This window comes from Neofelis nebulosa, chromosome 5 (genome assembly GCF_028018385.1).
Source record: "Neofelis nebulosa isolate mNeoNeb1 chromosome 5, mNeoNeb1.pri, whole genome shotgun sequence".
NCBI lineage: Eukaryota > Metazoa > Chordata > Mammalia > Carnivora > Felidae > Neofelis > Neofelis nebulosa.
In genome coordinates, this window is record NC_080786.1 from 32005247 (window position 1) to 32019223 (window position 13977).

At 35.5% G+C, this 13977-nt stretch overlaps 1 protein-coding gene across 3 annotated transcripts in view; it reads right to left on the reverse strand.

Annotated features, from left to right (window-relative positions):
• Positions 1 to 439: 439 nt before the first annotated feature.
• MSL2 (MSL complex subunit 2) overlaps positions 440 to 13977 on the reverse strand; it is a 36432-nt gene continuing 22894 nt past the window's right edge. For 2 of the 3 annotated variants that reach the window (XM_058732372.1, XM_058732371.1), the window contains exon 2: positions 440 to 4359. In XM_058732372.1, the coding sequence (XP_058588355.1) occupies positions 2768 to 4279 (1512 nt within the window). In that variant the 5' untranslated portion in view covers positions 4280 to 4359 and the 3' untranslated portion in view covers positions 440 to 2767. Of the gene's footprint in view, positions 4360 to 4470; positions 4863 to 13977 lie in introns of those variants that run through there. The other variant, XM_058732373.1, reaches the window with a different exon arrangement.

A 13977-nucleotide genomic window follows, 5' to 3' on the forward strand; every position in this document is an offset into this window, starting at 1 on the left:
GTTTCAAGAATACTAAGAACAGAGTGAAATAAAAGAAATTCTTTATCCTAGATCCATATTATAGCTCTGCACAGAAATGTAGACTTAATGAAGCTAACCAAAAAGATAAATCACCAGCTATAAAAATTCTCTACCAAATAAGGTGAAAGATCATTTGATTACGTACATTAATAACAAAGACTCAAAGAACAAATGAAGATGTGTCATATTAAAAGCTGTTATTGTTTTGGTGGTTTCAAATCCTGATAAAGTAAATCCAGTTACTTCAGTAATAATTTCTTAATCATCCCTAGTTAGCCACTGGTCAGCATTCCTAAATAACTCATGGTATAAAGAAAAACAATATAAAAATCAAGGCACTGTAATTATTCTTCCCCAGATGTATATAATATAGGCCATTCAGAGCATGCTATCCCAAACTCCTCAGTATTCTACAACATAGAATTAGAAAACTAACATTTATTGATAGAATTAAGGTGTAATACAGGTTTCCAAAAATGTGGCAGTGAGAATACCAGCATAAAAAAGAGAAACTTGTGCTAAAAACAACCTGAATTCATCATTGGCAATATTACATAACAATCAAGGCCCTCACATACTAATGATTTCCGCTTTGTCTATATTGCCAACCTCCCATGCATCAAAAAACACAAAACTAAAATTATCAAACTTGGGAAGCAATAAAGTATTCTATGAATTTTAAGATCATAATATTAGGAAAGTTTGGGAGATTTGCAAAATATATCCTAATCATCCATGTGTACAATCTCAGTTCTAGTCATTTTTGCAGTGATCATTAGTGAATAAAGAACAGATTTACAAGTTTATATAGCAGGGCATCTGAGTTCAACACAAAACTGTTACAAACTTTTAGGCAAATACATGTTGCATAAGACACTGCTAACACTTAGAGGAATTAAATAAAATTCCAAAACTTGGAAAGCAAATAAAGACAAGACAACTAAGAAGCATTTTCCACCATTTACTCTTGTTATCAAAAATAGTTCAACTCTTCTTGCAAAACAAAAACAAAATAGTACATACTGGACACATACATCACATTTTTCTTCCTATGGCTTTAGCCCACCCCCACCCCACCAAAAGAGACAAAAAAAAAAAAAAAAAAAAAAAAAAAAAGGCCCAACAACAACAAAAACAACTCTACCTGACCACATTCACAGAAAATGACACCAGGATACACTACAAAACAGAAGGAGGTGTCATCTGCTCTGTGTCCAAAGGTTTCTTCTCCATGTCTTGTACTAGGTGAGTAACCATCATTGAACATGCTGTGTGCCAAATCAAAACATAACTTCAACATGTCAGATCTCATCAGAGATGGTGAACGTAGTAGAAATTGGAAATTTTCCAGCAGTATTTTTCTTTAAATAAGCACTGTCAAAGCAGCAATTCTTCTTTTAAATCATAAGGTCATTTCTTTACAACCTAGTCAGTCCTTGTTTTGTTTGGGCTGTGCTCTTTTCAAGCAACTGACTAGATTTCCCTTCAACAGAATGTTTGTACTTGTCTCCCCCATAAAAATAAAGGGAAGACATGCATTTAAACTGAAACACAGTTTGTGCTTTACATGCAAAAGAGCATTCTAAAAAAAAAAAAAAAACAACCTCCTAGCTTCAAACCTACCTAAATGCACAGGCTTCATAAAAAGGCATTTTTATTTGGCCTCTATAAAGAAGCCTTCATAACAAATAGCACCGAAAGAGAAAGAAAGAAAAGAGAAGGAGCATATTCAAAATAAAGGATGAAACTATCAGAGGAACAAAAAAAAAAAAAAAAAAAAAAAAAAATCAAAGAAGTGGCCAATAGCAATAAATACAATGCATAAATCTGGTTAAGTTTTGGGGCATTATTCCAAAATTATTTTAAATAAATCCCAACTTCTAAATAAAAATTTTTATAATTTTTTTTAAAATTCTGTCACATTTTATAATCTAAATTCAATTACCTTCAGAATAAAACTGCTCTTCTCCACTTCATTTATCTAATCATAACATTGCTAAAAGTGAAGGAAGGATTTCAAATTTTTTCCTAGAAATGAGTCAGACGTTAACTATAAAAGGGACTCAATTCAGAAGAGTTCTATAGCATAAACAGCTAAACATCTGCAGTCTGACAGAATTTCAGTTTGTTCACTTTTTAAAAGACAGATTTCAACATTCTAATGAGGGGCAAATTTTCTTTCATAATACTGCTGATTTAAGAACTGCTACATACACCAGTAGCCAATTTTCATGATCAGAAATGGTATTACATCAGCACAAAGGTTGAGCTGGACACATCAGCTTTTCAACAGGAGAAACATCAATAGCATCTGAAGGCAGCACTGAGTCTCCTGAACAAACTAATGGCTACTTTTCCACAAAATATTAGCACAATCTTTATGGACTGACTAGATACCACTTCCTTACACTTTAATCATAAACTTTGATTATGCACAAAGCATGACCATAAACAATGAGGTTAATGTTATTTTCCTTGCCAAAGTTCATTTTGTATAAATCAGTTGCATCAGCATTTGTTCTCAAACTATGAGGTTCTGTAAGAACTAAGGACATATAGTTGTAGGGTTACTCCTCCATTATCTGCAAACTATTTCCCCGACACTAACACATATAACTTAGCAATGAAAACACTTGATACAAGTGATCTATATGCAGGAGCTCCGGCAAGTTAAACCAACAAAACCATAGCTGCCGTAAAACTGTAGCTATTTCCCTACCAGAGGTAGGTTTAAAGACCCACTGATTTAACAGTCGAATCTCATGTCTATAGCTTCATCCAAACTTTTATCATCATGTGTACTGGCAGCTAAAAACGTTGTTACTGGGGACCCTGTGACATTAATTACACTGGTGCTGGTACTAGCATTGCGTACAGCAATGCTAGTCACATTAATGCCCAAAGTGAGCCTGGTCTGCTCCAAGGCCTTTTCTGGCACAGCAAATGCCTCCAGCTTCTTCTCCCCATTGGCCATATAGGAGTTTTGGCAGCCACGACATATACAATCTAAGCAGGCTTTGCGGTTAGAGTAGCAAGGGCAGCGTTGGCCGCGGCATGTAAGAACACTTGGATTTTGAGTAGCACGCCCACATTTACACCCTTTCTTTTCCTGGGGTTTTTTATACACAGTCTTGGTAGGACTTCCTGGCATAAAATGGTGACTAGGAATCTTTTCCTTTACTGTTTTGTCTTTTTTAAGAATACCTGGCTTGGTTTTAGAGTGAGATTTCTTGGATCCATGTTCATGACTCTTTTTCATGCTTTTAGTAGATAAAAGTACAGTTTTGCTGATTTTGGGTGTTGTGCCTCCATTGGGAACAGTTGCTATAGGTTGAAGAGAAATTTTGCTCTCTCGTTTCACTGTCACAGGAGCAGATGCCCCCAACGTTGGGCCTCGGATAATAGTAGAAATTGGAAGTGGCTGAACCTTCTCACTGTCACTTTCTGATCTGGATCGTTTTCTATTCAATTTTGCTACTTTCGGAGTTGCTGCCGTACATGATAACCCATGAAGTGCAGGGCTGGTGGACATAAAAACATTATGGCTAAGAGACTGGGAAGAAAGCTGCAGAAAAGGTCCATTGGATACAGTGGCTTCCAAGTTGGGCTGCAAATTAGGGCAACAAACCTCTGTATTTGAAACAGTTTCTAAGCTGCGAAGCACTTCCTCAACACTCAGTAATAAAGAATCACCGGGTTTTATATCTTCACTGAAACTGCAGATATCAATGCCTGTGGAGCATAAGTCAGTGGCTACTGTGTCACAGACAGGTGGCAAGCTGTCGGACAGATCCTCAGTTTTTATATCAACAGTGTTACATACATCAATTGTGTTTGAATGTTCAGGTGAAGGAATATTTATACCAAATCTATCTATCGAAAGCCCATTATAAGTAGGCAAACCATTGATAACAGAACTGCCAATAGCAATGCTGAGGGTGCTTTCAGATATTGGAGATAAACTAGCTTGAGGATCAGCTGTGGGTTCTGAGGTCGAAGGTAAAGGGGAATGTGTTAAACACAAAGTAAAGGATGAATCTGAGGGTTTTTCTGTCTCCTCACAAAACAATGATCCATCATTAAGCAAAGCCAAAATATCAGAAGAACAGTCGACCGCTTCTATTATATCCCGTGCCAATGTAGTCTGTGTTATATATTCACATAGTTTTTTGTAGCAGTTCACTAGGATGCTTAACTGCTTGTTTTCCTCAAATTGCTCATAGTCTTTGCACCAGCTACATGAAGGTTTCATCATCATTTTCTTGCCTTTACAAGGTTTGCAGACATAATGTTGGCAGGTGGAGTTGGTGGGTGCAATAGGATCTTGTAGCAAATGTCCTAAGAGGGAAAAAGGAGGAAAGCAAAGATTTTAGTAAAACAAACTTATGACTTCATATACTGAAGTTAAGATGAGATTTTAAGTAATCTATTGAGATGGGTTAAACTCACCAGACCAGGTAACAAAAAACAGATCTTACAGGAAATGGAAAAATACTCAATAGTGTACTTCACTTCCATGCCATATTCCCCATTCCTTTATCTCAAACCAGAATCTTCCTTGATTCTATGTTTCTCTCCCAAACAGTATGTTCTGGTCCACTTTCTTATGCTCTTCTCCAAAGGCTATAAAGAGGTGAAGATCAGTCACCAAAAGCACAAACTAAGCTTAAAACCCTTGGAACTTCAGCCTAATGCAACACAATAATGCTACAACGTACTGAACAAAATCATACTGTTTATTTTGTATTAAACATTGGGAAAGAGAGACACTTAGTCCCCACCCTCATTAAACTCTGTTGAAGGGTATTAGTACCAAGGCATCTTCACCCAAAAAAGTATAATTTCAAACCATTTTACATTATATACACTAATCATAAACTAAGAAAAGATTAAAATATAGTTAAGATGAAAAAGAACTATGTTCATGTATCAAAAGAAAAAAGGAAGTACTACACTAAACTCAAACTGTTCTCCTACAGAAAATCAAAATACAATGACAAAAAAAAATTATGTTTAAATGTTTCAAAAGGAAAAAAGGGGCATATTACCTGACTCAAATTCTTCTGACAAAATACAAACGATCCTAGTCATAAACCACAAATATCTGAAGTAAAGCAGTATCGTATAAAAGTGAAAATAGTCTTCCAACCAGATATAACTCCCAAATTAAAAATGACGTGGGGGCACCTGGGTGGCTCAGTCGGTTAAGCGGCCGACTTCGGCTCAGGTCATGATCTCACAGTCTGTGAGTTTGAGCCCCGCGTCGGGCTCTGTGCTAACAGCTCAGAGCCTGGAGCCTGTTTCAGATTCTGTGTCTCCCTCTCTCTGACCCTCCCCCGTTCATGCTCTGTCTCTCTCTGTCTCAAAAATAAATAAACGTTAAAAAAAAAAAAAATTAAAAAAAAAAAAAAAAATGACCCGTGTAGGTTGTGTGTCAGGAAGGGGAAAGCAACTAGATTCAGTCCCTATTTCCATCCTACTCCTCAAAGAAGCAATGTGCTTGGTCCTCAATTCAGGACAAATAGTTAGCAATAAAATCAAAGCAGCACCTATTTTCTCATACAAACTATGTAATTTAAGACTCAGGCATAGGAAAGAAGGTACTTTGAATTATAGGCAAGTGGAATCAGCAAACCTTCTCCCTTAAAAGCAATTATAAACCTGAAAATTTTTTTACAAAATGAGTCATTTTCATTTCCAAAGACATAAAATTATTTGAGAAGCATTTATGTTTGAAAAATGCTTGATTTTTATACTAATATGGATGTAAATTTAAAAAAATAAAATTTAAAAAAGTAAAAATAAAATATTAAAAAAATTTTAAAAATAAAATAAAACAAAATAAATAAAGTAAAATAAAATAAAATAAAATAAAATAAGCTTGATTTCAACTAACAACATTGAGAATCTGTGGTGTTCTGGTCTGGGGCTGCCCAGTTCTCCCTGACCACCACCCAGCTCCATCAGTGTTACCCTATGAGGACCAGAAGCTGCTGTGATGGCAGGGGACTCATTCCATTTTTAGTGCAGAGGATAAAGCCAAGACCCAGAGACATGATCACTCAAAGTGACTCCTCGGAAGCTACTCAGCTGGAGAAGGCAAACAGCACAGTTCTTAGCAGCCTGAGGCTGCATAAGCTCAGGTTAAACACAAGATGAAAATTCACCCCGGAGCGCCTGGGTGGCTCAGATGGTTAAGCGTCCGACTTTGGTTCAGGTCATGATCTTGCAGTTTGTGGGTTTGAACCCCACGTTGGGCTCTGTGCTGACACCTCGGAGCCTGGAGCCTGCTTCAGATCCTGTCTCTCTCTCTCTCTGCCCCTCCCCTGCTCATGCTCTGTCTCGGTCTCTCAAAAATGAATAAATGTTTAAAAAAAAAAGTTAAAAAAAAAAAGAAAATTCATCCCAAGTTGATCTATAAATTCAATGTAATCCTTATGAGAATCTCAGGTGAGTTGTTTCGTTTTGTTTTTTAATTGACAGATTGTTTCTAAAATTCTTAGGGAATCAGAGGACCTGGGATAGCCAGAACAATTTTTTAAAACAGCAAAGTCAGAAGACTTATTCTATCAAATTCCAAAATCATCTTTAAAGCTACAGTAATCAAAACAATGTGGTAGTGCCAAAAGGATAAGCATATAAATCAATGGAAAAGAGAGTCCAGAATGAAAATTCTTACATTTATAGTCAACTGATTTGTGCAACGAGCGCCCAGATAATTCAAAAGGGAGAGTATTTTCCACACATCACGTGGGACAATTCAATACTCAAATGCCAAAAACAAAAACCAACAACTGTTCAGATCCTTATCTTACAACACACACAAATATTAACTCAAAATGGATCACAAACACCTAAACGTAAGACCTAAAATTCTAGAAGAAAAACACAGGAGAAAATCATAACTTTGGGTTGGGCAAAGTGTTAGATGTGACATCAATACACAACCTTCAAAAGGGAAAAAAATATAAAATGGATTTCCACAAAATTAAAAATATGTGCTTCAAAAGACACCATTAAGAAAATGAAAAGATAATCCACAGACTGTGAAAAAGTATTTGTAAATGTATTTGTAAATACATTTGTGTTTGTATATACAAAATACATTTGTATTTGTATATACAAAAAAGTATTTGTAAATGTAAATTTGAAAAAGTAAATGATAAGGGGCTTATATTAAAACATTTCATACAAATGAGTAAAAAGACAACTCTATATTAAACATGGGCAAAAGATTTAAAGAAACATTTCACCAAAAAAAATAAATGTCTAATAAGCACATGAACACATTCTCAGTATCATTAAAAGTAAAACCTTACCACACTGCTACACACCTATTAGAAAGGATAAATTCAAAATGACAGAAAGTACACCAACAGTTGGCAGAGATGTGGAGACACTAGAACCCTTCTGTATTGCTGGTGAGAATGTAAAGTATAAATCACATTGAAAAACAGTCTGGTAGTTTCTTTAAAAAGTTAAACATACATTTTACCATATAAACCAGGAATTCTGCTCCTAGGAACCTTCTCAAAGAGAAATGAAAATATACATCCATATAAATGTGAATATGCAAAGCTGCATTACTCACAATAGACAAAAACTGGAAACAATCCAAATGTCCATCAACTGGTAAGATAAACAAAATGTATATATTCATACAACAGAATACTGTTCAGCAATTAAAAGAACCACTGGTATACATGCTACAACATGATTAACTTTAAAAACATGCTAAGTGAAAAAAGCCAGATGTAAAATAGTACATTACTGTATTATTTCATTTATATAAAATATCTAGAAATAACAGAAAAGTGGACAGTGGCTGCCTAGGGCTGGGACCAGGAACCAGGATTAACTGTAAATGGGCACAATGGAACTTTTTGGCCGTGATGAAAATGTTCTAATATCCTGGCAGGGTGATGGTTGCACAACTCTAAAATTAAAAAAACAAAAACAAAAACAAAAAAAACAAAGCACCAGTAGTTATGAAATCCAACCTTCCACTCAATATAAGACTTCTTAGAATAAATACCCTTGAATTTATTTAAGGTAGGATGGGGAAGATATGAATATAGAGATACATATGTATATGCTTAAAAGAATAAGCTGTAAGGTTAAAAGAATACCCTACCTATTGGAGAGAATGAACAAAGCAAACAGGGAAAGAACTACACTATTCTGGGTTTAACCTGTTTTGTAGCTTTTAACTTTCAAACCATGTAAATGTTTTACATAATTATGTAACAAACTATTTTTTTTTTATGTTTATTTATTTTTGAGAGAGAGTGGGAGACAAACTTCTTCAATGCAGGTTCTGCAATATCAGTGCAAAACCCAACATGGGTAAGAACCAATGTGGGTAAGAACCCACGAACCATAAAATCATGACCTGAGCCAAAGTCAGACACTCAACCAAGGCCACCCAGGTACCCCACAAACTAAAATTTTAAAAGAAATCCCTAAAAATGAAAAACAAGTAATTATAATTTTATACCAAATTGATGGTATAACCATTCAAAGATTAACTATTTTAAATGACTTTATAACACAGAAAATTGACTAATCCTAGCATCCTTGTTTTGTTTTTTCAGTAATCGCAATGTTGGTAAGTGTCAGTAGTTACTGTGAAAGTGTTGATGTCTACTGTAGGATAAAGTAAATGTGGATGTCCTTGAAAGTCTGTTTTTTGTGGTTTTTGTAGTAGGAAGAAGTCAGAAGATAGAAAAAGTTAAGCAGAAAATCCTGTAGTTCTGAATTTCAATTGATTTATCAGTATAAATTCATGTTTTCTTCTTAAATATGGAGATTTCCTAGCACTACACACTGAAAAGGCCTGGAAGCAAGGGACTAACCCCAGTAGCAATAAACTCAGATAATAGTACTGAAAAACAATTTCCTATTCAAAGGAATCAGGGCTTCTTGGACAAATAACTGTTTCCAGAACTGTGACATAAATTAGACAAGATGAATTTTGATTACCTTGTTACTAGAAAGCAAGGAAATTATCAAAGATCATAACTGTGTTAAAGGGACTCAGGAGCAAACCTGAAGAGGTTCCTGCTGACCAAACATGAACAAATCTGAACATGCATAAATAAAATGGAATGAAGCATATCTAAAAAGTTCAAATCTCTGAGTTCATGGATGGATTTAAGGGAGGGAGGGAGGGAGGGAGGGAGGGAAGAAGAAGGAAGGAAGAAAGGAAAACTCAGTTTCAGGATGCTAGTGAACCAGCTCATTACTTTCAAAAGTGGTAAATAAAGAGCAAGCATTCTTCAAGTATTCTGACTTAACTATATATCAACTACACTACCAAGTAACCCAATCATAGATGAAAAGTTTCTCTTTACAGGAATAATTGCAGCTAATAAATGAAGAACACATGATATAATTTGAATGTCATCATTTTGTAACCCCTAATAATATGCAAACTGTACAAGCTAAGTGGTAAGGACTGCCTTCATTCTATCACTGATCTTTACAACAGTCACTTCAATCAAAACTCCCCCTGAAATACCAAACACCTTAAAGGATTTATACCTTACACATCTTTGTATCCCTTTCTGAGGTATTAGGAGAGTATGTCTAATACTGAGAACTGAAAATAGACTAGACAGCATCCAAAAACTCTGTTTCAGTATTCCACCACCACTGAGTTCTTAAGAATCTCCATTACCTGGTTTCGTATTACCTACTGGATTGTCCAATCATTCCCCAACAGAAATACTTTGATCTGTAACGTACCATTAAAGATGCCTTTAGGCAATCTTGTTTTATGCACTCAGCTAATCATCCTAACTCCCAAAAGCTTCCCAGAGGGTTCTTTACACTTCACAACAAAGGCAGCTCCAGCAATAGGAGGAAGAATTGAAAAAGATTCAGGGGGTTCTTAGAGCTAGGTAAGTGTTACCCATATACCTATTATATGCCCCCAAGGAAACTCCTCCCCACCATCCAAAAAAAGAAATGTTAGATAACACTTCTACAACTGTAAAAATACATCTTACATAGAAAATAAAATGGATGGGCATTATGAATCAAGGGGAAATGTATCACTCACTGCAGACTCTACTATAAAAACTGAGGAGGAGGGACACCTGAGTGGCTCCAGTTGGTTAAGGATCTGACTCTTGATGCTCAGGTAATGATCAGTTGGTTAAGGATCTGACTCTTGATGCTCAGGTAATGATCTCACGGTTCGTAGGTTTGAGCCCCACAGCGGGCTCTGCACTGACAGCACGGGGGAGCCTGCTTGGGATTCTCTCACTCTCTCTGTGCACCTCCCTGGCTCGTGCACACTTGTGCTCTTTCTCTCTCAAAATAAATAAACTTGGAGTGCCTGGGTGGCTCAGTCGGTTAAGCGTTCAACTTCAGCTCAGGTCATGATCTCATGGTTCGTGGGTTCAAGCCCTGTGTCAGGCTCTGTGCTGACAGCCCAGAACCTGGAGTCTGCTTCAGAGAGCCTCTCTCTCTTCCCCTCCCCCACTCACACTGCCTCTCTCTCAAAAATAAACAATTTTTTTTAATAAACAAAGTTAAAAAATTTTTCTAAGTTTAAAAAAAACCGGGGAGAATTTGCAAAGTTTAATTTTAGCTTTGATCATATTCCACATAGTTTCACATTCAAGTGCAAAAAATAACTTGCTCAAAAAAACACATCTGATTTCAAAAAATGTATTGTTCGTGATAGAAAAATTTCTCACTGCATTGCCTTGAATCCTGAATCTGCAATATATCGCAGGAAATATTTCCTTTACATAATACAAGTTGTCTAGTAACTAAATGAATTTGATAATATGTGCTCTGTTTTAAACATTAAATGATGCTATACTGACCCCAAAAGACTAACGACTCAATACTCATTTTTCACTTCTCAACTAAAAAAAGTTACTAATTGTTTATCTGTTCTCCCTCTTATTAACTGTTCCCATCCCCAAATCAGCCAATTATAATTTGAAACTAAGTCTTAGTTTTAGATTACCACAATGGCAATTCTAGGAATTTCTAGGAATACAGAACTGCGGGTAATTAATTTACTAATATATGTAATACCAGATTTTTTTAATGTTCTTAATTTTGTGAAACTTTTTATTACAATAAAACTTTCAGACAAAATCAGAAAATAGTACAATTACCCCTCATATATTACCACCCAAATTTAATAATTATCCAGATTATGATACATTTGCTTCATATACCCTTTTGTTAAGTATTTCAAACAAGTCCCAGATCGTTAATTCACTTCTCTACATATAAACATCAGTATTAATCACTACAAAATACTTTTTCTTCTAAGCTGCAATGCCATTATCACACCTAAATCAACAATCTAAGTAATTTTTAAGCCATACTTAGCTTTGAGAAAAAACTTTTAAAGCACTAGAAAAGGGCTTCAATTCAGCCATCAAAAACATATTTCATAGGGGCGCCTGGGTGGCTCAGTCGGTTAAGCATCTGACTTCGGCTCAGGTCATAATCTCGCGGTCCGTGAGTTCGAGCCCCCCATCAGGCTCTGTGCTGACAGCTCGGAGCCTGGAGCCTGTTTCGGATTCTGTGTCTCCCTCTCTCTGACCCTCCCCCGTTCATGTTCTGTCTCTCTCTGTCTCAAAAATAAACGCTAAAAAAAATTTTTTTAAACAGATTTTATAAATTACACTTTTCTCAATAAACATGCTTTTTAGCCATAAAACTTTCCCACAGATTTAACATACATCACTCAAATCATTACTTTTCAGTATTAGTATATCAAAGCTAGCATTTGGATTGGTTGCCATGCATTATATCCCTACCACTGAAGAGAATAAATGCATCAAGATTTACAGAGCAGCTAAAGTTTGAAAGACCACCACCACCAAAATAAATAAACAAATTTTAACTAGGTCCCACATCAGCTTGCCCCTTCTCCATTCAAGGAAAAGGCACTCCTCCCTGGCATAAGCAAACAAGAATATCATTAATCTCTGAGCAAACTCTTCTAAACACATAAATGATCCCAATTTTTAAAAAAGCAACTAACTGGCAATTCATTCACTTCAAAATACCACTGGTAAAAGTAGCCATACTATACATTTTATGTTGACATGCAGACTACCAAGTAAATTAGGTCTTACTCAGGTACAAAAGCAAGATCTGCTTCTCCACTTTAACTGTGACAGCACTTAACTCCACTAATATTTTCACCAGATTACTGGGGGAAATTAAGTTTAGGGAGTGCAGAGAGGGGACACAAGAAAAAGAAAAAGTGGTTATTGCTCAAATGTTTAGCAAAAGTTGTTAATGACTAAAAAATGATCCAGTGAACACTGGAACTGGCAATAACAATAAAATAAAACCTACAATGGCAAAAGCTACTACAGGTTAAAATGTACTATAAACAAATTAGACATGAACAACAGAGGGACTAAAGAATCACTGGTTCTCATTTTAGAGTTTATATGGGAAAAAAAGATCCCAATGTAAGTAATTTCTGTAAAACGAAAACTGATTTAAAAAAAATGGAAAATGGTGGGGCACCTAGGTAGCTCAGTCAGTTAAGCATCTGACTCGATTTCGGCTCAGGTCATGATCTCAACTGTTTGTGGGATTGAGCCCTGCAATGGACTCTGAGCTGTCAGTGTGGAGAGCCTGCTGGGATTTACTCTCTTTCTCTCTCTCTCTCTCCTCCTCCTCTAGCTGCCTCCCTCCAGCATGCACTCACTCTCTCAAAATAAATAAATAAACTTTAAAAAAACAGAAAATGGTTTAAGGAATTAATCTATCTCAATGGCTTAATTTTGGCATTTGACAAAAATGGATCATATAATTCTAAGTAAAATGGCATATGCACAAAAAGAGCATTTATCAGAACCAAAACATTCTGTATTTATCACCAACCCCTCTCCAGAACTCCTCCCAGAAATGCTTCTATTATAGCAACAAGGATTGCCTAATCAATAACCTCAAATAATGCAAGTAATTTTATATAAATCTTACTTGTATCTGAGATGATACTTGAGGATCAGGAAAAATTAGCCAAAGACTCACATGAACAACATCCTGAAATGCCACTATCAGAAAGTGAAAAATGCACACAGGCAGGTCATGGTTAATGATTAAAACCGTAATACCACTTCTCAAGAAGCATTCTTGGAAACTAGAATATTAAACACTCGAATCCACAAGAAGACACAAATCTTACAATACTTATATATATGGGAAAATATCTGGGAAGAGGGGAAAAAAAGATCAATCTTTTTAAATAATACCTCAACCAGTTTTACCAAAATAATGAAAGAGAAAAATTAAAATAGTACAGTACCCATCAATTGTAAAACATGTGGCATTCTACAAAAGACAGGAAGCAGTTTTTTGTTTTTGCTGATAACGCAAGCAACATAAAAACAGAAGAGATACCACAAAAGATACATTCCTATATATGAACTCAGTAAAATGTTTCCCTAACAATCTAGATTTGCTTCCCAACAAATGGACCCATATCAAAACTAATTAGAAAATAAAAAGCAACCATTAACTCTTATTAAAGTTATAAAGCAAAGGGAAGAAAAGAATGACAAAACTTTACTTACTAAAATGAAATCATTATATTCCACAAGATTTTCTTAAAATCATTCCTGAAGAAACTTAAGAAAAAAATAGTACTAACTGGTTATCTTAAAATACTCAAAAAAAGTAGAGTTCTTAAATAGAAAGTTTTCCAGTTTCACGCATATTACTGAATCAAGCAATTACTTTTGAATAAGTAAGGTACATTTCATCAGCCATTCCTTTCCAAATGGCACAGATAACTTCACTGACCACCTTGAATATGTCTACAGTCACATAAACAAAAAGAAATACTGACAAAGAGAGGGGAGCTTTATTAAAAGCAAGAAGAATGTTGTTGCCAGCCAAATGACATTGCTCTGAAGCTTTTGGATCCAAGACAGGATGGTAACTTATAGCAATGACAAAACA